Source organism: Polypterus senegalus, chromosome 2, assembly GCF_016835505.1.
Source record: "Polypterus senegalus isolate Bchr_013 chromosome 2, ASM1683550v1, whole genome shotgun sequence".
In the NCBI taxonomy this organism is placed as follows: Eukaryota; Metazoa; Chordata; class Cladistia; order Polypteriformes; family Polypteridae; genus Polypterus; species Polypterus senegalus.
In genome coordinates this window covers 268660556-268685231 of record NC_053155.1, presented here as the reverse complement: position 1 = coordinate 268685231, position 24676 = coordinate 268660556, and the positions used below count along the sequence as shown (strand labels likewise).

General features: G+C 37.2%; 1 protein-coding gene across 1 annotated transcript in view; it reads right to left on the bottom strand.

The window, feature by feature from the left end:
* Positions 1-21498, bottom strand: part of LOC120523861 (myosin heavy chain, cardiac muscle isoform-like) — a 70823-nt gene extending 49325 nt beyond the window's left edge. The window contains exons 1-12 of the mRNA XM_039745524.1: positions 21406-21498; positions 18999-19062; positions 18478-18576; positions 17256-17359; positions 17031-17169; positions 14508-14626; positions 11842-11991; positions 6994-7164; positions 6416-6595; positions 6004-6136; positions 5661-5725; positions 3788-3875 (exon numbers count right to left, since the gene is read on the bottom strand). Coding sequence (XP_039601458.1) covers positions 3788-3875; positions 5661-5725; positions 6004-6136; positions 6416-6595; positions 6994-7164; positions 11842-11991; positions 14508-14626; positions 17031-17169; positions 17256-17357 — 1147 coding nt within the window. The 5' untranslated portion in view covers positions 17358-17359; positions 18478-18576; positions 18999-19062; positions 21406-21498. The remainder of the gene's footprint in view (positions 1-3787; positions 3876-5660; positions 5726-6003; positions 6137-6415; positions 6596-6993; positions 7165-11841; positions 11992-14507; positions 14627-17030; positions 17170-17255; positions 17360-18477; positions 18577-18998; positions 19063-21405) is intronic.
* Positions 21499-24676: the final 3178 nt, after the last annotated feature.

Genomic DNA, 24676 nt, shown 5'->3' with positions numbered 1-24676 from the left:
CCCCCACTGAAGAATTAAATGACTATTGCTCTGCTCCAATGGCTATGCTCAGCTATTCAGAGTCAGTGACAGCTTGGTGACTTCACTCCAGATAGATGAGCACTTAAGGAATGCATCCACTACATCAGCACGAGTTCCTCTTCGGATGACGGGCAAAGTCTGACGGGAGTGTCCTGCGAAAAGAGAACTGTAATTCTAAAACACAGGTTGCTCTGATCTCTCTCTCAAAAACATGTTACTTCTTAACAATCTCTAGATGCTAATGTCTGCTGAACAAACAGGTATTGCTAGCTAAGTGGAGCAAAGGCACACTCCAACACGTGGCAAGAGATAGAGCGACTCAAATGGAGGCTGGCATGTGAATGAGGAAGACTCCACCCAGCTCCTCACTCCTGAGCTCCCTCTTCCCCGTCCCGTCGGCCCGCAGCCTCTCTTTCAGATTCACACAAATAATTCACTGCCGCGAGCAAACTATGATAGCGCAATGAGAGAAGTTGCAAAATCAACTGGAATGTTCAAGCAAATTATATAAAAAAAATCCAATTTAAATACATTAAATAGTTCTCTCATAAAAAGAGGACAAACAGACAGACAGACGTTGGATTTTAGATAGATAGATAGATAGATAGATAGATAGATAGATAGATAGATTTAGATAGATAGATAGATAGATAGAAACTATGAGCTGCATTTCTGAAAAGAACACATTCACAAAGAGCATGGGCCCCATGTTGGACACAATGTTCATGATTATTCACAAGATGTATATCTGGTATCATCAAATGTTGTTGGTATCAAACAATGTTGAGTCATAAAATAACTAGCTTTGTGGCCTTTGTTTTGTATTAATTTTTATTATTGATAAAGTTATTTTCTTTTACTAGCATTATTTCAAATTATTTGTCATGTCATTGCCATTTTGTGTTTATTTCTTGTGATGTGGACATATTGTTTAAAGTTGTCCTCCCTGAAGCCATCGTGTGACCCAAATCATTCTGCATGTGACTTGATTACCCCTAAGACTATAAATATAAATAACTTTGAGTTCAAGACAAAAACTGCCACCATTTTCCTTGCAATTCTTTTTGGTTATATAACATATCTTTTTAATATCATGTGTTTTAAACTGATTTGTTTATTCAACCTTGATTTTTACCTAGCATTTTGGATTTTGATCACTGGTTTTGACCTTCCCAAGAGCAAATTAGGCGTAGTTTTTCTGCTGTTAGGTTACCTTTAGAGATCTCCTCACTCCTAATTCTATCACAAAAATGTTCATCTTTGGGGAACTGAGTCAAAAACTGTTTTCACCTGGCACTATAGCAGCTACCTTTGTGTCAAAGTCAAAAACAATTGGTTTCTAAGGTGAATGACATTTAGATTAAAGTAGATGAGTAACCTGGTATAACCAAGACGAGAAAGTGGAAAGGTGGAAAGTAATTAAAAATTATTAAAATTATATTTTTCCAAACTTTACTACCCTTAAACCTTTTTTTTAATTTAGTACATAACTAAATGTATGCAATATTCCTGTCTTTATCTCAACTGTACAAAGAATCCCATTTTCCAATAACTTAAGTCGGGTGATGATACGGCCACACATGGGATTGGATGCTGAAGCCATGACAAGAATGTAACGGGCAAGCATCTAAATCCAAAATTTTTTTCAGAAAATTTATCCAAAAAAATTAAAGGAACACTTGACTGGGTAATGTTTAATGTGTAATGTGGAAAGAAAGAATGCAACATCGTTGGAAATGAAAATTATCAACCTACAGAGGGCTGAATTCAAAGACACCCTGAAAATCAAAGTGAAAGCATAATGCGGCAGGCTTGTCCATTTTGCCGAAATTTCATTGCAGCAACTTCAAATCGTACTCAGTAGTTTGTATGGCCCCCATGTGCTTGTATGCATGCCTGAAGACATTGGGGTATGCTCCTAATGAGACGTCCCAGATCTGGACCAAGGCATCACTGAGCTCCTGGACAGTCTGAGGTGCAACCTGGCAGTATTGGATGGACCAAAACATAATGTCCCAGAGTTGTACTGTTGGATTTAGGTTAGGCGAGTGTGGGGGCCAGTCAATGGTACAAATTCCTTCATCCTCCAGGAACTGCCTGCATACTCTTGCCACATGAGGCTGGGCATTATCATGCACCAGGAGGAATCCAGGACCCACTACACCAGCATAGGGTCTGACAATGGGCCCAAAGATTTCATCCCGATACCTAATGACAGTCAAGGTGCCGTTGTCTAGCCTGTAGAGGTCTGTATGTCCCTCTATGGATATGCCTCCCCAGACCATCACTTATTGACCACCAAACCGGTCATGCTGAACGATTTTACACGCAGCATAATGTTCTCCGCGGTTTCTCCAGACCCTTTCACGTCTGTCATATGTGCTCAGGGTGAACCTGCTCTCATCTGTGAAAAACACAGGGTGCTAATAGTAGACCTGCCAATTCTGGTATTCTATGGGAAAAATGTCAGTGGCCTCCAACTGTTAAACCATTCCTGTTTTCGGGGTCTTCTCATTGTTGCCCCTGTAGTGCACCTGTTGTTAATTTCATTAACACCAAAGCAGCTGAAACTGATTAATAAGCCCCTCTGATACTGAACTGACCAGATCAATACCGCAGAAGTTACATTGACTTGATGCTATACTCTGATTAAAAAATGTTCCTTACTTTTTTTTTAACAGTATATATATACACAGCAAGCTTCAGATGAACATTTTTATACTGGGCAATACTAGAAATTGTAGTTCAGGAAACAATGATTATTGTGATTTATTTTAAGTCTTTTAAATTGCATTATTTTTAGAAAGTACAGGTGGTGCCCAACATTTTTAAATGAGATATTATCAACAATGACAGCGATAACGGGGAAAGCATCCATGAAAGCCATACCACAACACACAAAAGATGTCATCAACTAATTAACAAGGAAGAATTTAAATAACAAATAAAATAATTTATTAGATGATCCTGATAAAGATATTGTTGAACCCACAGGTGCTTGCCTTCCTCACCTCACGCTTTGTCATCAGAGTGAATGCTGACCTACACAACACATGTAGGCATACAACACATGGTAAATCAAAACCAAAGTAAATAAGAAGTGCAACTTACTGTATGTAGGCAAAGCAAAACAAATTACACAAAACAGCACATATTAAAAATGAAATGTGCCAGAAGCACAATAGGATGACATCTAGCTCTCCAAATAAGACCTACAACGAAGACCAATCCCTCCATGTTTTGAAGACTTTAATAGGTCAACATATTTATGTTAGGAGAACATAAACTTGAACTTAAAAAGACTTGTAAGGTACTTTAGTTTGATCTTATTCCTAAAAAATGTTTCAAATTGGCACTCTTCCCAAATTATGCAGGTATTTCAAACCTTTTTCTTCCACTGAGGTGCTTGACTTTAACAGTATGTAATCAGAGATACTTCATTTGATTCCTTTCAATCAGGGGTCAATGCAGGAAAATAAATCATTCTCAAATAGGCATTTTCATAATCCGCTCGCTTTCTATAGCACAAGATTTGCTCTGTAAATCCACACAATCCTTAAAAATATAAATGGAAAGGTCATATCAGGCATTAAAAATCACATGACTTGGCCTGGTTTTGTTTCTATCATGGGAGCAAGCAGCAATATCAAAATGTAATCTTCAGCACACTTCCCTACTTCTTGAAGTCACATTAATCTTTGGTTCTGAAAAAAACTAAACACCTGTCACAAAATACCAATAACACCAAAAATTCCCAGTAACTTACCTGGTGTTTTAGTTTCATTTGGAATTATACAGCGTACAAAATGAGGGGCTGTGGATCTCAAATTTGTCATCAGCTTGTTAAGATTTTCCTTAAAAAACAAATGGACATGTCATGTGCAGTAAGAGTTGAACGATACCACCATTCCAACTGAGTGCTGTGCATTTGTTGTACCTATGTCTTTAACAATTACAAATTAATAAACAAATAAATAACAGCAGCTATGTCATGATTTTAAACAACCATAATGACTTTTGCTTGCCAGAGTCACAACCATGGGTCCCATATATCCTTCTTTGGATGTGTAAGGAAAATTAGAGGACCAGGAGAAAAGCCCACACAAGCAGGGTGGAAATGTACTGCACAACCTCTCTAGAATTGTTGTCCAGCCCAGGATCTGCTGATGTCAAGATTTTACTCTTAATTTTAAGTTTTCCTTACGATTCCTGGGGCTTGAAAATAATTTATACATCATTTTGAAGGATTCTAAGATACAGATATCTAATGGTCATATTTATTTTTGTTTCTACACATCTTTACTTATGATATTTATTTTTTTGTGCACCATCTTGTTTTTCTGTGTGCATTGTCATTTTTGGACTTTAGTATTGACAGTTGCTATTTGGTTGTTAGTGGTGACGTCATGGGTCAGGGATGGAATGACATCAGAGGTCGAGGGGTACAAAGGTCACCTCCTTGGACTTTCGGGTATTTCCAAATTTATGGATTCAACCAAAAACTCTAGCGTTACTATTACTTGCTAAAAGGCTCTTTGATTATGCTAAAGATAATTTCACAACCCTTTAGCATCTTCAACTCTTAGGCTCAGAATGTTTTTCTGATTGTTTTAGATGAACTAAGAGATGCCAGTGTGTTGAAGTTATCCTTGAAAAGATGCCTTAAGGTACAACAAAGGCACTATATACCGTGCTTTAAAGTGTGCAGATGCTTTTCTAGGAAGCCACCTCTGAACTTGAGTCTTAGCATCATGAATGTATTCCATTCTAAGTGTTTGGACTTTCCTAACTTACCTTTTCAAGTAAATGCACTTGACTGTAATTTTCATGCTATCAGCTATAGGCTAAAGATACTCTCACATACTCATGTCTATAAAATTTAGTCTGAACAAAGACTTTTTAGCATATCTATGATTACAGAACAAGAAAAACATCTTGCTTGGTATTCTCCTTAGGCGTCTTAGCTAAACACATTTCTTATGAATTGCGGGAGTACTGAGGACCTTTCTATTCTATCAATGAAGTGATCCAGGGATCAAGAACATTTCCCTGTCATTTACAATTTTTTTCTGTGTTTGACCATGATGTTTGTTTCATGCCTTGGCTCTGGTTACGAGGGACTTTTAGTCAGTGATCTTCTCACTTCATTTCAGTATAGCTGGAGCTGTAAAGCAGCAGCACTAACTACTTACAGACCCAAAATTTCATGCCTGATTAAAATGGTTTAAAAATAAATTGTTGGACAGCCTTGGTAGTTCTTGAGGATTGTGTGCTACTCCTTAATGACGCACACGTGTCAAATATTATGGTGGGCATTAAGCATAATCTTTTTATTCACGAGAGTATGGGCTTGTAAGTTTTATGATAACTGAAATACCAATCAGTAAACGCTAACATTATTCAAAGTTATTGTCTGTTTTTACCTGCATTTTTATTACTCTTTAATTTAATATTGTTTTTTGCAACAGTATGCTGCTGCTGGATTATGCAAATTTCCCCTTGGGATTAATAAAGTATCTATCTATCTATCTATCTATCTATCTATCTATCTATCTATCTAATAAATGGCACAATCATGTCTACTGCAACATATATTTGTGTAAGAACTAATGCCGTCAAAACAATGGTTATAAAATTACCTTGTGCATCGAAGACACTGTTTGGAAGGATGCACCCTTTTTCCTTTTCTTTTCGCCACTTCTGTCTGATGATAAAAGCACAATAAAATGTTGAACACTAAGCATGGAAGCATGGAAGCCTGTTGCTACAAATGAATGTTCAAAATCAGTAAGGGAGGCTAACGCTACACTCTATGTTTAAGGTGTCACTTTGAAAAATAAAAACAAAAAATTTAAATATGTCTCTGCAGATTAATGATAAAATGTAGAGTATGTAACTGATACATTTTTAGAAGCCACACTTTTATATTTGTAAAACTCAAACATGCTGTAGGCCGCCATGCTAAACCTGTGTAATACATACCAGAGTTGGCACTAACATAGTTTTCAAAAAGGCTTGCAAGCAGTTTGTTCGCTGACTTCTGGAACAACCCGACTACAGTTTCGTTTAGAGGATCTTTGTTCTTTTCCAACCAGCCAATTATATTATAAGGGACCTCAAAAGAAAATTGTTGACATGTAAATTATCTTATGTTTATCTGTTATCTTGTCAATATCAGTCTGTAAATCTAAACAATTAAACAATACAAAATGAAATAGTAGTATATTATAAAAATAATACTGATAAAATAATTGAATGACAGATATAAATTATCATTCAAATTAAAATTACACAATACAATCAATATAGATAGGAAAATGTATAAGGATTAAGCAAGAGCTAAATGCAAATTGATTAATTTAAATGTTTTAAAAAGTAAAAAGTCAAACATTACCACTCCAGCATAGTGAACAAGCTCAAAATGGGCTTCGTATTTCCTCTTCTTGTCTGGCTTGGGTTTTTGGAAGTTTGCAGACTTCCCAAGGTGGTTGTCATAGAGCTTACTTTTAAATGTCATGTCAGTGGCCTTTGGGAACATGCATTCTTCTTCAAGGATGGATAAGATGCCCAGAGGCTACAAAAAGGAAAGCGTGTTTTAGAAATGTGCAGTGAAACACCAGGGACTAGTAATGAGCGCCGAGGTAACAATTGCAGATGGTCATTTTGAGTATTTCATGTGGGGATTGAGGGGTTTGTGGGGAGCCTGTCCAGAGACAAGTTGATTGTCAAACACCAGCCTCACTCACATACTCACTCACATTCACTCATTCTGGACTACTTTTAGGGACATCCATCAGTCCATTCTAGACATCTTTCAGATGTGGAAGGAAACAAGTATCTCAGGAAATCCCATGAGTATGCTTTCAAACTCTGAGTGGCATTTGAACTACAGTCTGAGGCAGCAGCGCTTGCCGCTGGGCCACCAACTTTCTTTTTATTTACAGGAATTAAAGAAATCAAAGCTAGTGTTACCTTTTCAATGAGATCAATACAGGCCTGTAGGTCGAGCCCAAAGTCAATGAACACCCAGTCAATCCCTTCTTTCTTGTACTCTTCTTGTTCCAAAACAAACATGTGGTGATTGAAATATTGCTGCAGCTTTTCATTAGTGAAATTAATGCAGAGTTGTTCAAAGCTGTTATACTGGAGAAAGAAAGCAAACAGAGAAATCACCATCTAACTCAGGCTGTCAATATAATACCTTCTTATTTTTTATCCATCCATTATCCAACCTGTTATATCAGAACTACAGGGTCACGGGGGTATACTGGAGCCAATTCCAGCTAACGCAGGGTACAGGGCAGGAAACAAACCCCAGGCAGGGCACCAGTCCAATGCCGGGCGCACACACACCCACATACCAAGCACACACAAGGGACAGTTTAAAATTGCAATGCACCTAACTTGCATGTCTTTGGACTGTGGGAGGAAACCAGAGAACCCCGAGGAAACTCACGCAGACATGGGGAGAACATGCAAACTCCACACAGGTAGGACCTGGGAAGTGAAGCCGGGTCCCCTAACTGCAAGGCAGCAGTGCTACCCACTGTGCCACCGTGCCGGCCTCTTATTTTTCAATTGCAAATTTTTCTTATTTAGTGCCAAGCTAAATAATTATTGATAAAATAAGACTAAAAGAAATGCAACATAAAAGCAGGCAAAAGATTTAGATAGACAGTCTCACACATGGGCTCATGGGAGGCAGCTAAAAGGCTCAAAAGATGGTAATTCCCCGCTAAACCAGGGGAGAGCAGAGTGCTCTAATTCTTGTTCCTTTCCATTGACAGACCAGTCACAGAAAATTCTGCTTGGGCCCGGTGACATCACTTCCAGTACTGTTCAAAAGACAACACTTCCGGTTCCTCTCTGATGACATCATTTCCTGTTTCCCTTTATATAACCTCATTGTTTGCCTGTTTGTTTTGTTCTTGGTTGTGGACTCATCTGTACCACTTGAACCACATTTTTTGCTACAATTTTGGCAGCCAATTTCAAGTATATGGGTAGCTACCCCTAAACCACTTTCCTGTGTTTTCTGGATCATTTTATGATAGATAGATAGATAGATAGATAGATAGATAGATAGATAGATAGATAGATAGATAGATAGATAGATACTTTATTTCTTTAGAGGAAAAGTTGGCTTTTTACAGAAACTCCTTAAAAAATATACTTTTGATTTTTTTTTTAAAAATGCCTTGAGGTGACATCACAAAAGTCCTTCAAAGGATCTGATATTATAGTCCATGTATAAAAAAGAAATGTTATGCGATTCTTGTTGGTTATATTTCAGCATTTTCTGGCACAATCAGGGGATGGGTAGTGCAGTGGTAAGGCTCTCAGTGAGGAGACCAGGGTTCTCATCTCATGTCTTTCCTGCATGGTGTTTGCATGTTCTCCCCACGTCTGTATGGGTTTCCTCCCACAGTCCAAAGACATGAAGATTAGGTGAATTGGTGATACTAAATTGGTGTGTGTGTGTGTGTGTGTTTGCCCTACTATGGATTGGCGACCTGTCCAAGGTTTGTTCCCACCTTGTGCCCAATGCTAGCTGGGTTAGGATTAGAAATGGACTGACTGACAATCAGGGGATGACCATTCAGGTAACATCTCCCTAGTAAACAATTATTCACTATTTCCTACAAAGTGACGTAAATTTGATCATAAACAAAATTTTCATTGTTTAGATGGCCTAGACATTCATACAACAAAATATCTTTTTGTTGATTCTCTGCTTTCATTTTCAGGATTTCTTATGACTAAAAGAGCTTTCAAGTAGTACCCATAATAGGACACACTATGGTCAATATACTATAATCATCCATCCATCCATCCATCCATCAATTGCTTATCCAGGGCAGGGTCATGCTGCAATCACTGAGTGCAAGGTGTAGGATACATAGGATGAACTGAAACACACACACACACTTCAAATTTGCAATGCCAATTCATCGTCTTTAGACTGTGCAAGGAAACCTATGCAGTCATAAGCAGAAGATGCAAACTCCAGGCAGAGAGCACCCAGGATATAAACTCTGGTCTCCTTACTGCAAGGCAGCAGAACTACAACTGCACCAGCCACTACGATTATAGTCAAGACTGAAAACACACTTTCTGTTATTGCCCAGCTTTTGTAAGTCACCATAATTACTGAAAGCATTGGCCTCTACTGGATGTAATGGGAAAAAAAACCCAAACTGGATTACATGTTCATTTGCAATTAGTGCCACCTTTTTGTTTTATTGTTAGAATTCATTGTTATCAAAACTTTAAAAATCTGATTAACTTTGGATTTCTAAGATTAGGTTAAGTTAAACGATTTTGTAGCATTTTTTATCGAGTTTTGAATATTTAAAATACAATTTTTGCAATATAGGCTAAACTAGATTTAGTACAGTTTATTTATTATGCCCATCAAATCTGTGCTACTGGCAGACTCTATCAATAACAGCAATTCTTTGTTTAATGTTGGCACCTCAAACCAAGTGGTTTTTGAACTCCAATTAAGTGGCTCCTAACTCTGGGACTCTATTCAAATGATATGTCTGATGATTTGGTTTCATCAGACTTAAAGTTGAATTTGAGCTGCTGTGCATACTACTATCTCTCTATTATATAAAAAAAAACTTGGGATGAGATGAGACCTGCTCAGAGAGACGAGACGTGACCTTCTCAGAAAGACAGGATGTCTGGGGGAGAAGAGAAACAAGGCAGTGAGATAAAAGGACAGCTGCTGTACAGGCTTTTAAATGTTTGAAGCGCAGCACAAGATGCAGATCATGCAGCACTGCAGCAGCAGTAAGCCAGCAGCTGATTGAGCAAAGAGGAGGTTAAAAACATAGAAAACTGCATTTGTTTCCCATTGTATCACCGTTTAACAGGGTTTTCAGAGGAGCGACCATGTCTCCTTGGGGTGTGCTCATCCCCCCTCTTCACAGGGGGTGAGGGTGGGCAAGTGAAGCGAACAGGGGGCAAAGCTCCCTAGTATGTTATATTTGCTAAATTCCCCCTTCTCTATTTGTGTTTTGCATATTATTTGTTAGTTCTTATTGTACAACTTATTTGTTTATTCTTATATACAATTCTTCATGCAAGGAAGGCTCAGAGAGTTTATATAGATTTAGAAAATAAATTGCTAAAACAGTAAACCACATTTAGAAGTACTATTAACATATTTTAGCACAAATATATGTTAAATGAATATTAATATGGGAATCCTTAAAATTTGAGCAAAATGCACGTTTTGTAAAAGTGTAATAGTGTAGATTATATGTTGTAAGCAACCAAATCGACCAAATCATTTTACTTTTAATGCATTATTTTCTATTTAGCACTGATTTTCATTTAAATAATTTCTTTTCATTAGTCAAACTGTTGTCAGACATGATATGTAGTGCCAAATAGTAGGAGATTGCTTAGTAGTATCATAGGAAAGAACTTTGTCTTGTGGAGCCGGGACAACATCCTGAAACTCAACATCAACAAGACAAAACAGCTAATGGTGGGTTTCCAGCGTGCCTAGACGCCTGTGAGACCAGTCACCATTCAGGGGGAGGACGTGGAAGTGTGCAGAGCTACAAATATCTGGGGCTTCACATGAACAACAAACTGGACTGGTCTAAAAACACAGTGGTGCTGTACAAGAACAGAGAGCACTTGCTAAGGACACCTGGGTTGTTTGATATTTGCAGCAGGCTGCTGGAAATGTTCTACCAGTCCATAGTAGCCAGTGTGGTGTTCTACACAGCAGTCTCCTGGGGAAGCAACTTGAGCACAGAAGAAGCCCAAAGCCTAAACAAACTTATCAGGAAAGCCCACTGCATCACAGGGCAAACCCTGGACACAATGGAAACTGTAATGGAAAAGAAGATGATGGCAAAATTGAAAGCAATCATGAGAAATCCCCTCCCGGAGACACTCTCTGCTATCAGGAAATTCAATGCTTCCTCCCAATGAATTCATTAAGTTCATATATCTGCACAATATACATTTATTTATATTTATTGATTATTGATTGGCTGTATTATGTGTCCTGAATATTATCAAAATACTACATTCAGCCTTAATACTGAAACTGCCAAGTTAGTTGTTGTATGCAGCTATGATTATCAGGACCCCTGAGTATTTGTCAGTCAGTTTTATTGATAAATACAGACAAGCATGATCAGCATTTGAATGAATCAGTAAATGGTAGACACATAAATAAGACAGACATTTTTGAGATAAGGCTGTTACACATACTAATCATGGTGCTTGAGCGTGCTGGCGTGTTGCATGTAGATTAGCAAATGCAAGGAAGAACTTCTCTGTAGCAATACATAAAATCAATCAATTCAACATTTCAAAGAGATAAAATATATTACATCATAATCAACGCTTAAAAGTCCTACCCTTGACCAGTTCAGGGGGTTACTTAATAAAATGGCTAATTACAATATATTTAATCATATAAATTAATGGAAGTAAAACAGAAACACAGGTAACAATTCCAGATATGTGATGCACACTGTTCCACACAGTGAGTTTAAATCTCATGTGCAGACAACATCTGTGAGGAGTCCACATATTCTGCCTGCATTGTTGATTTTTCTCTCATATTGCCAAAGATTGGTTAATTAGTGATTCCAAACTGACCTTGTGTGAGTGTGGCGGCATATGTGAGTGAGACCGGCAATGGACTGGTGCTTTGCCTTTCTTTTGGGATAGGCCCTGATTTGGATTAAGTGTATTATGAAGAAAGAGGAGGTGCAGTAACAAGCAACTAAAACTTACAGTAAAAGCTCAATTAAGAACTTTATGATTGATGATTGAATTACTTACTTCAAATATTTCAAAACCTGCGATGTCGAGCACTCCAATAAAAAACTGCCTGGAGAGTTTAGTGTCCAGCGTGCGGTTGATTCTGGTTACCAGCCACTTAAACATCCGATCATAAACAGCTTTGGATAGAGCGCCTACAGCATAGACGACCTAGAAAGCAACGCAGAAAATAAACACCACACTGAAGCACAGAATTGTTTTTCATTATGCTATTTCAGTAATTCACAATAGAATTAAAACACAACATATTTAAACACTGATCTAGACTCCACTCTCAGTGGAGGTGACTCGTGTTCCTTTCTTGTCCTGAAAATTGGCTTAACTAACAACTCTGAGATGAGTTCAGCTACATGCGTGAGAGTGTTCTGGTATATCATTCAGAATCTAGAGCTTGCTCCAGTACACCATTTAGAATGCACTACCGCCTTGGAGCCGGTGCTGCCAGGATATACTCCTGGCAATGAACATAAAGACATCTTCTATATATTTAATTTGTTCCCCTAAGATGGCTCATTATGGGTCAGACTGTGATAAACTGAGGATTGGTTTCTGTCTTTCACAAGATTAGAAAAGCTGATGAACATTTTCCAGGTATCATTAAATCAATTCATGGCTAATTTATGATTTCTACTACTGTAAATAAAATGACATTATGTATTCTGCTACATTTCTGTTTAGATAGTAGCAGACTATGCAAGAGATAGTTTCCCTGCACTCTGTATGTGTGACAATACTAATACCACTACTACTACTACTACTACAGTAGGATGCACTCTTAATGGACTCTGTGTCTCTAGCTTATCTAAAGGGTGGCCCAGATCTAATTATGCAATTATGAAAAGGCGAACACATTGCACCCACTGTTTGACTGATAACCGTCTCCCCGCCATTTTGGAATGCAGGGCAGGTGCTGCCATCTATCGGCAACAAAAATATTTTTTTGTGAATTCTCTATGTAATAAACTTAATAAGTTATAGTGTAAAGAAAATTGCATAATTAGATCTGGACCACCCTATACAGTACAGAATTATGTTATGTTTGAAACTTCCAAGTCTGTGGGTCAGTTGCTGAATTTTACTATTTGCACAATTCCCGTATTTCAACATTAACTTGTGAATACTGTCCATAATACACTTTCAATACCCAGTCGACATCCATATCACTGACTCTTTGGAGTCTTCATATTTTCCCTTTCTTCTTGTGGAATGTTTTTCTGGGGTTGTTGAAATCACAACTTAGGATATTCACATTAAGTGGACTGATGAATCTAAATTGGACTGGGAACGTAAGTATGAGTGTGTGTGTGTGAGTGAGTGTGTGTGTGAACTTGCCATATCTTACATCTAACACTGCTGAGAGGAGCTCTCACCTCCAGTGACTTTAAAAAATGGTATCAGGAGATCAGAGAAATAAATAAATTTCTGGATGTGTCTTAACAAGCAATCACATTCAGAAAGCTGTTACTTCTCAACTTTTTGTTTTAATAATATGTGTACATTGAGAAAAAAATGTACAGTAGGGCCTACATGTCATGAAAAGACACCAGCTGATTTGGAGAGAAAACATACAACAGAGACTTAGACAAGGTACCCTGGCATAGTCACTTCTCTTCACTGACAGAAGCCCACTTGTTCCTTTTGCTCACCTTTAAGGTCAACCATCTCATTTAATTGCCCAACTCTCAAAATGCATTAAGTTTTTTGAGAGACATTTTAGATCAGCTGTGTTATTCAATTGCCCTAAAATAAGGCTGAATTAGCATAAGCTGCCCTAATTTGGGGTGTTCAAAAATGTAATGATTTTCTTCATGAAGAAGAACTACTGAATAAACAAAAATAGTTGCCTTAAATATTTGTAATTTTATAATTTGTGCTTCATTTTAAATATTTAAAGTTAAAATATTTTTGATTGTAATAGGAAAAACTCAAAAATGACACAATTTTCGTACTTACTGGCTATGAAATAGTCTAAAACGATACCCCACATATCTGTGTTTAAAATTTGTAATTTTCTAACCTTCTGGGAGTGGCTCTTAGAGGAATAGGACCACTGGTAAGGAATCAAACATCAAAAATATTATCATATTCCTAATCAGCAACCTTGAAATACCACAAAATGACACTCCAAGTACTTATATTACCAATCCCCATTTTTTCAAAGTTTTGTGAAATCGAGTAACTTTGACTCCTTGCATCTCATTGGAGGGGCTAAACTCTCTTTGTTGGTTGATATGGCACACACAACTTCAAGTCCTTCTGATAATCTTTGCTGAAGACACCTATCGGTTTACTCTTGATCATACAGTCACAATTTCCTGCACAAAATATGGGCCAAAGATGGCCTAAAAATGAGAGTTTTTCAGGTCTAGCGGGACGGAAATAGGGGGAATGCCAAAAAGCTCAACCTTTTGCATAGCTAAACATCAAGACGAGTCGAGCAGTGTATCATATGTGGGAGTTTTGTCATACCGTTGAGTCAGGAGGCGTCAGTGATTTCACTGAACTGATTTCAGAATGTTCTTAAGAAATTCTTATGAACAAAAACTTCTGGTGGGGGATATCAAAGGTCAAAGGAAATAATCAAGAAAAAAACTCCCATGACCCTTGATCAGGTTGCTGAAACAATAATAAACAGCTGTCGTAATAAAGAAAGTGGTCCACGCTACCTGTTCTACATTCTGACCTTTGGTCACATATTCATTTCCAACTTTGACTCTTGGGTGCAGTAAGCCTTTGATAAGGTCTGCGGAGCTGATTCCCATAAGATATGCTGCCTTGTCAGTATCTGAAAAAAAGGAAAAAAAAATCAAAGAGATGAGATCATTTAATGTTTAGTTCAACAGTGCAAAATGAAAATAAACCTTGGGAGGAATTTTTATGATGCTGTAAAATACAGACATTGTTGAGTCTGACTGAATAATAAAACCACTCATATGGGTTATTCACCATTTGTTTTTTACCTAAAATATATTATTATTACAAAGAATAAACATTTTAGGAACTAATGAAGCTCCATGACCCTGAAATGTATTAAAATGGTTTGAAACTGCATAGGTGGGTTCCCCTCAATTAGTTTGATTTCATTTGTGGAACAATCAAATGGTTTACACCTTAAAATCCCACCTTCAGGACCAAGCAGGCTGAATTAAAAGAACAATATGAGGAGAAGTATTCCCAGTGTACCAAACTGTGGGCGGCACAGCGGCACAGTGTTTAATATTGCACCATAAACACCTCAATGATTCATTTTTTGACATTTGTTTTGTTATGATAACGTATTTATTTCCACCTTGTTTGTTTATATACTTGACCACTTTCCCAATTTGTTGCATTACCATTATGTAAATGTTATTTTCTGTAAGCACCACCATTTTGTAAGGTTCCTTTCATGGGAACTGCCATTTTGGAACTAGGCCTGTTGTCGAGCAAGTGATACACAAATTGCATGATGTCTTCAAATTTGTGTTTTAGAAGATGGTGGCATGCATTATGTATCATTCCAACTTTGATTTAATTAAGTGCAAGACCCATAAGAATGTCTAGTATGTAAGTAAATAGTCAAAATACCCAGCTTTTTTAAATTTTCTGTTATTTCTACACTGATTTTGGTGTTTTCCATTACATTTACATTTATTCACTTAGTCATCCAAAGTGACTTACAAAAGAGGTCAACATAATCGAGTAAACACCAGTCTGGGGATAGTTTTGATGCTGGTACTACAGTATAAGTTTACAGAACTGATCATCGCAAGTGAAGAGCTTAAACTGAACAAATGCAGAACTAATTCATCTCTACCTAGTTGCATGAGCCAATATTATTTAAACACATATTCAGAGAATAAGAGAAACTCTAAACACTTCTTTAACATACTGAGGGAGTCAGCAGTTTGGATGGAGGCTGGCAGCTCGTTCCACCAGTTAGGAGCTAACATAAAAAGAATCTGGTTGAGAGGTGATGCCCAGTATCACCAGATGCCCTGTTTTAGTCGGCCTGAGGATAGGACCTCATGAGTGTCTACATACACACAGTTGCTGGTTCACTGCATACTCTGTTGGCAAGCATCAATAATAAGGCATGCAGCTACAGGGACCTGAATAAAGGATTGACATGCACCAACGTCTTGGCTGCTTCAAAGCAAGTTGTGCTGATGCCTTCTGGTTCATCTACCGGGGCTGGGTAACACATTCAGGTACTCCTGCTAATAGAGAATTACGATAGTCAAGCCATGAAAAGACCATTGCCTGGACCTTTTCCCTTTTGAAATTCTACTGAAAGATATAATGACTTCTGAGTTTTGACCTTCACTAATGACCTTGACTATGTTTCTGCTTTATCTTCAAAATATACTTGAGATGATTATTAAATTTGTCCCATTGAACACAATGAACTATTTCCTCACCTGAGCTCTGGGTTTGAATTCTGGCCTGGGCACTACGAAGTCTCCATGTTTTCTCACATTGTTCCACATTTCAAAGATGTGCAGGTTAGGTTTACCCACTGAGAGCGGGGCCTGTAATAGATTGGAAGCCCATACAGGGCTGATTCCTGCATTTCACTAACTCCTTCCAGGATAGGTTACGGTTCCCCCCAACCCCAACCCTAAAACTATCACATTTGTTTTGATGATCATTGGATAGAAGTATACAAGTTCCTATCACTTGTGATAAAGTGCTTTTGAGCTTTTGAGGTCTGGGTTGTCCAGGCTTGGACCCTGTGTGGGTATTCTCTGGACACTCAAGCTTCCTTCAAGGTATGTGGAATGGGTTGATTGTTGACTCCAAACTAGTCTGGTGTGAATAGCGTGTGGGTGCATAAACATGAACAACCCGGAATATGTGCACCCAACACTTTAGTTGCTAACGCTCCAGCAAACAAAAGCTCACTTCACCTTATTCTCAGAGGTTACTAAAAAAGGACAATTTGGTGTAAATTGTCTGATCAACAATTACTTCTTGGCAAAATACCTCAATAAAAAACTTTAGGTGACAAGAAACAGCAAATTACATTTAAGTATGTTGATGGTGTCATGATCAAAAGAATGATGCAGCAAAACCCAACATGTATGTATTGTGCTGAAAGCGAGTATGTGTATTTTTGAGATAACACAAATAGAATAAAAGATACAAGAATGAAACACCAATTCCTGCTTAAAAAATCTAACCCAGAAAAGTCTAAAACTTCAACCTACTTTCAGTCCCATCTGTCTCTGCTTGCTCTTCTCTTGGCTTTTGCTTGAACTTCATGTTTCCAAAGTGCATAATAGCACCGGTCATTTTGTAGGCTCCATATTTTTCATCAGGGCTAAACCCTAGAATATCCATTGCTTTCTATTGGACAAAAAAGAAATGATGAGTTGTCTTCCAAGGAAAGTGTGAACTTAAATTTGAGAAAAGAAAGCTAAACACAATTTTACATCTGTGGCCATAAGTTCTTCTCCATCATCCAAATTGTCAACAGTCACAACACCTTGAGAACAAAAATGGTAGTCGTAGGGGTTGGTAGACACAAGCAGCATTTCTGAAGAGAAATAAAGTTGATTACATTGATTGCATTGTGAAATACGTTTCTGATGCTGTTTATTCTGTTTAGAATAAGTTTGATCCTTGTAATAATATTTAACAGCATAAGTAGTTACAGATATGTATTTGAATCTTTCCAGAATATTAGACATCATTTTGTTGTTCAGGGCGGCATGGTGGCACAGTGGATAGCTCTGCTGCCTCGCAGTTAGGAGACTCGGATTCGCTTCCCGGGTCCTCCCTGCGTGGAGTTTGAATGTTCTCCCCGTGTCTGCGTGACTTTCCTCTGGGTGCTCCAGATTCCTCCAAATACATGCAGATTAAGTGCATTGGCAATCCTAAATTGTCCCTAGTGTGTGTGTGTGTGTGCCCTGTGGTGGGCTGGCGCTCTACCCGGGGTTTGTTTCCTGCCTTGCGCCCTGCATTGGCTGGGATTGACTCCAGCAGACCCCCGTGACCCTGTAGTTAGGATATAGCGGGTTGGATAATGGATGGATTTTTTTGTTCAGCTTTAGACAGATTCTTTCATTGTTCCCCAGTTTCCCTCCTTCAATTTTTCCAAGTCAGATTAACAGTACTGGAGTACTTTCAGTCACCTTTTATAGCACAAAGTAAAATGGTACCTTTTTCTTCTGTTTATAAGCACATAAATGAATACAATCAAATAAAGGACCCATTTATTTCAGTTAATAGTAGTCCATTGGTGTGCAACAGGTATAAAGCAGCAACCAACCCTGCAAGGAGTGCCAGATAATCATGGGGTCCTCACAGTCACAGTTTAATTTAGTTTAACTGGAGTACCTGGAGAAATACCAATGCATACACAGGGCAGAACACCTCAGCACAGACAGTGGCTGGCCATGCATCTTAAGTGATGCCAGCTGCACCACCATGCCAACCCTGTACTTAAAACTTTCCCAAATTAATACAATAGCTTATCTACTTCAAAAGCTTGAGAAAGAGCAATGAAGGATGCCATATCTACAGTTTAAATTACATTTTAATTGCAAAAAAATGCTGATTTTGATGTTTCAGGTTTTGGGGGATATATACATTTTACCTCCAATGCGTCGCCTTAGGGGTTAAGTCACAGTGGACAATCAGCACGACACTTACCGTGCAATTCCTCTTTTTTTCCTGACAGGATCTGATAAAATATGTGATAATCTCTTTCACCTGACTGTTGAAAAATGACTCGAGATTTTTCAAGCAAGTCTGTAAAATCAAAGGGAAGATGAAATTACTAATAATATTAATTTACAATATTATTAATATCATAATATTAATACAATAGAGAGAAATTGCACTGTAACAAAGACGGTAAATTCGAGGAACAGACTTTAAGTTTTGCAGTTTTCACATTATATATTGATGAGTAAATTATATTTTCAGTTACTCAATTTTGTGCTTGAATAAGATCTGAAGAGTTTGCTTAAATAACTTTTTATGTTTCCTACTTACATTTTAATAATGTTTTATATTTTGAATGTTTTCTTTGCTAAATGAAGTGCATAATAGGAATTCAATATTTTCCACAAATTCATGAAAAACTGCAAGGCAGACATACAAGTTCAGGTATGTGAATATATGTTGGCACTAAACAACTCCATTATAAAAGTATCAAAATCATTACTTACAAATTTCTATATCAGCAGAGGATAGTTTACCACTTGGGCCAAAGTGAATTCTTATAAATTTTCCCTTTAAAAAAAAAAAAAAAAATTACTTACATTCATTTTTTTCCAGCTGCTTCTAACATTATAAAGTTGAGGAGTGTCCCAGCCTTTATTAGAGACATCCTCCCTGAATAGGACGCCAGTCTTTCCTACAGCACCCCCTAGTGGAGAGTCATTAGCTAATCTAACAGAAAGTGTTTGTGATTGAAGGAGAAAAATAATGTGCAGAAAAAAAAGAATCGGAATGTAGGGAGAAAGTCAAAACTGCACTCTGGCAGGATCTGAGCTAGGAGCGGAATACAAGTCCTTAGAGCTGTGATGCTGTAGCACTAACCTCTGTGCCAACAAACCACACTTTATATTCTGTATGAATGTAAATATGATTGCAGTGTAAAAGATGCATAAAGCCTAAAAAAGATGCAAAAAGCCTAAAAGATGCATATTGCATAAATATATGTATTACATTATGATTAACAGTTGAGGGGAAGAGCAATGAAACAACTAAACTAAAGAAATCTATAATTTCTAAAATATTATATTACTTTCCTTACTTTATTTTTCAACAGATTCATTTATTTTAAAGTCCCTGAACAGAATTTGACTACTTTGGAGTATTTGATATATTGTCTGATGAACAACAATCTGCTTGTACTTCTCAACCCTGAGGATTCCATTAATTCTGAGCAGATTACCAACTACATTTTCAGAAATGCACCACTCGACTTGCAGAGAAGCTCCACCATGCTTAAATGTTGGCTGCAGATTCTCAACCATGTGGCACACTCCAGTTCTTTTACAGACAAACTATGTTTTGTTTGTGCCAATAACTTCACATTTTGACTCATCTGTGCAGAGCATTACTGCCAGTGTGATTTTGTGTGTAGATTAGTCTCTTGGCTTTGTTTCTTTGATTTTTGGTAGCATGTCTTCCATAGAGGCCAATTCGGACAAGATATAGAGAGTGTACTTAGGGTCCAGTGCTTTCTGATTTCACAGTTGACAGCCGTGGTGGACCTCTTCTGATTTTGAACAAATGTCATGTTGATGTTTCTCTCATCTGTTGCAGTCTCCATAGCTGACCATTGTGTTTCTGGTCTTTAGACTTTCCTGATCCTTGAGGTTCTTCAGAATGTCTTCAAACTTCTGTTGGCCTTGAAATTTCCCCTTCAGAGAGAATTTGCTGAGGAATGAGTCTTGTTGCTACTCTATGGTGTAAGAATGAAAGATTTGAATGCTAAATTATCGCATCTGTCACACCATCTTCATTTAGGTAGGTTGCACTTCACCAGTTTGACTCCTTCTACACCCATTTCTGTTTCTGTTAATCAGCTGGATTTAATGAACACATTTCATCAGCACCTACTAGATGTCTTTGTTTGGTAGGTTGTACAACTACTAATTAATCACATTTTTATCTGAAAAGTGGTCTGTTACTTAATGTTACTTTATGTAATGAAATACAAACATTTCTCTGAAACATTTAATTATCTGGAAAGTGACTATTTGTAAATATGAGCATTGCTCTTTTATTTAAAATTATTACTATCTATTCACTTATTCATTTTTTAAAAATTATTTATCTATTACAGTATTGCATAGATCTGTGTTGCACTTGTCCTGGGTTTGTGTATATGTTGCCCTGCACTCCCGCCACTGTATGCTGCAATATGATGTATGAAAGGTATGACAATAAAGCCACTTGACTTGGCCTGAGTTGACTTGTACTGACACACTAATGCACAAGCCAAAATGGAAGCATCTAAGACACGATTTATATTAAAATTGGCATTTATTTTCCTTCCACTTTGGAAAGGATTTATTCAATATTTATTACAATTTTCACAACTCAGAAGAAGTGGCTCAAAGGTTAAGAATTCCTATCCTTATTATTTTCTGACTTTTTTTTCATAATGGTGATTTCTGAGATAATATTTCACTATATTAACAGTGGAACAATATAAAAATATTTCCAGAAATTGATCTGTGTTATTTTATGATTTTAAACATTAACAATTGCCCTTGGTAGCACAATAGTCTAGGGTGGAAATCACAACCTGTCACTGACTGTGTATAGTGTGTGCATTCTTCATTTTTCCTTTTTCATATGTTTTATCAGAATTATTATGGCCATATGTGGGTGTTTGCTAGACTGACATGCAATCCAGATCTGCTCTCTGCCTTGCACGTGTAACCTTATGGGTTAAATCTAATATATCATACGGCAAATTGTATATCTATGGTCAGTGTATGTTGAGATGGGGTGGATTATGATATTTGCTTTTATTATATTACCTGTTGCTATTAATTGCACTCATTCCTGAATAAAATAAACAATTGATCACAAAAACGTTTCTAAAGCTGTACTAACAAATCGAGAGGAGTTATCATTCCGCAGGGTCTTTGCATTCCCAAAGGCTTCCAAAGCAGGATTAGCTTGTATGATCTGATCCTCCAGAGTTCCCTGCAAGTTAAAACAAAAATAATTTCAATTTTCCATCTGGGATTTACACATTAAGTTTTTAATACAATCTGCCCAAGTGTCGTTGTTATTAATAGTCAACCAAGGCGCTCCCATAGGCCTAAGGATTAATGAAAGATATTTTTAAACATTTTAAACAGAGATGAAATATTTTTAAATGTAACTTTGATTCCTCATATTTCTGTTTTTCCTAGTTTGCTAGGTTAGTTGGGACTCGGCACGGGCAACAATAAAGAGCTAAAGGGAATATGTAATAATTATAAATTAAAATACAAAAACAGATTATATTAGTATTTATCTTCTTTGCTATTATGCAAAAAAGTAGATGAACTGAGTTTACTTGTGAGCAGTTTCCACAAGTCCCACAGCTGATTAACAAAATTATCATCAAAACACACAAAATTCAAAGCCAAATCACAATAAATCAATTGAAATGCACCAATCACAACAAGAGCTTCAGGAATCTTCCAAAGAGATTAAAACGTCTTTGAAAAAACGGTACAATTCATTATCAATAAAAATTTTAAAAATGCCCTACATAACCAAGGAGCTACATGGGAAGTGTGCTGATCAGGGCAGTCGCACAGAAAACTAAATGTAACGAAATTTGAACTGAAATTTGTGCAGCCAAAGGAAGGACTGAAGTTGACTACTGGATAATATGTTAAGGTTGCAACTTTAATTAGTTAATAAAGCTTGTATTTGCTAACCTTATGAAACCAATAAAAAATTGGTTTATTTTATATTGCTCTCATATGGCTTCATTTTATCACTGAAGGCCTTTAGACTTAGCAGGATTTTTTTTAGCCACAGATATTTGGACAATTTCATTTCATCACATCAGTCTGACTGCATTTTATATTCTGACTTGGTCTCTAGATGGGACAGACTGTGATCATGTATGGACTTCCATGCTCTCAACAGATTGCCTAATAACGACTGCTGTCATTTGATGTATTATTAACAGTACCAATAAGCATGTGAGTCCACCAAGAGCTAAATTTAAATCCAGGACAGACATGAAGTCCCACATGGGGATGGAGTTCTTGGGGCATATGATGGGTGGCCACCATTATTTACATACACAAGCCATAACATCTCATCAAAGCTTATTTAATGTTCCTGGCAGTTGATTCAGAAAACAGTTGACATTTCTAATCCCACTTTTCATCTAATAGCTACAGGCTACATCTTTGAGTGGATTGAAAAGTGTCTGTCAATGAACCAAATGTTATTTTATGGTGAGGTTTTTCATGTTTTTTTTTAAATAGTGTACAAGAATATGAATCACAGGTTGGGACTCAAATGGCTGCTACGAAGTTTACAGTCTAACACCTTTGCCTTTAACTGATTATTTGTGTCGACATTTCCAAATCCCAGATGCCCATCACTGGTGCACACCAGCCCAAGCCATGCTAGAATTAGCACTGTGGTGTTTCAAGACAGACTGGGAGGTCAGTGCTTAGTACTACAATTTGTGCAGAAATCAAATATTAACTGCTATTGAATTCTTCTCTAATCACTATGGCCCACTCTTCAAGCTTTGTACAGACCAAGAAAACCTAGAATGGCTCCTGAAATGTTGAGATCAGATCAAACAAATGAGTCATTGGTATCAGGTCTTGCAGCTGTGATGAGATGCATCAAGATGGTGTGCATCCTAATAATTTGACCTTCTGTCTTAGCAGATAAGGACTTGCACAGAATGCAGATGAGTAGAATGTGGAAGGGCAGAAGGATGTTCTTATAGAGATTTTTGACCAGTCAGAATAGCAATCTAGAGCTTAGGACAGTTCTTCAGCAGAATTCTGTTGGGAGATCTGATGGACAAACTTGGCCGGATAACCCTTGAGAAGTCAAAACAATCTGAAGGTTGTCTTAGCTTTAGAATTTAAAGAAATGTATGCTTTACTGGCTTAAAAGATGGTGTTCAAACTGCCAAGGCACAGGTTAACATGCCCTCAGTAACTTACAATAAGAATTTCACCAACTATTACTCTACTTTTATAAAACATATCCTGTCTTATAGTTTCTCAAAGTTAAGGTGTTTACTAATGAAAGAAGTGATTACATTTACTTACATTGGATTTATAAGGCAATATTCTAACTGGAATATGCATACATGTGATACCATCATATGTATCACATACAGTTAGGTGACTCCAAGAAGTGCTTCATTTTCTACCAGCATGTGATTTACAAGAAATACAGAAAAAAATTAAACTTTACTTACATGCTTTTTACCAGTTATTTCTCCAAGAGCAGCCACAGTAGCAAAGTACTGAATGACACGCTTGGTGTTCACTGTCTTACCAGCTCCTGATTCACCCCTGCAGAGGACATCGTGGAAATAGTTTTATGGACAATTATGGAAGTGACCATCTAGGGCCAGTTTTGCCAGACCAGTTTTTTTTATTTCAGGTCCTTTGAGGTTTCCTCATTCACTGCTGTGCTGACTGATTAGTTTCAGTTTTGTTTTATTAAATGTAACTCACCTAAATAATATTGATGTTATTCTGCTACCTCCCTAGAGAATAGGCAGGTTCTTTTTAACACACACTCAAAATACCTTTGGATAAATTTTCCATACTCATTACATACTTCTTAGTGTTCATCTATTTCTGTCTCGCTTCTGTGCAAGATAGGTTAAAAATTCTGGCCTATGGTCTATGCCAGATGATTCGAATTCATAGATATCCAAACTAGCATCAGTGCTCACTTGATTTAGTTAAGCATGATATAAACATCCCTTAAGTGCAGGAGATGGAAGATGGTGAGGTATGTGGCAAGCTGTATATGAAAACTTTTCACTAGTGATGTGATCATTTCTTGAAAGGATCAGAATTAATTGAGAGCAAAAGGACTTTTGACAGTTTTATTCCAAAACACATCAATCTGAAATATTTCTCAACATTGAAAAACACTAAGTAGCAGTGCTGGCAATGGCAAAACCATTCTCTGTGGTGAGTATAAACTAATGATCCCTGAATGTTTATCATCGAGTGCTTAATAAGGTATAAATATATAAACCCTTGACACATATATTTATGAAATCAATATGCATTGAGGAAATACCAAAGGACTGGAAAAGGTCAAATATTACCCCATTATATAAAAAGGGTGATCAGGCAGAGCCAAGCAACTATAGGCCAGTCAACTT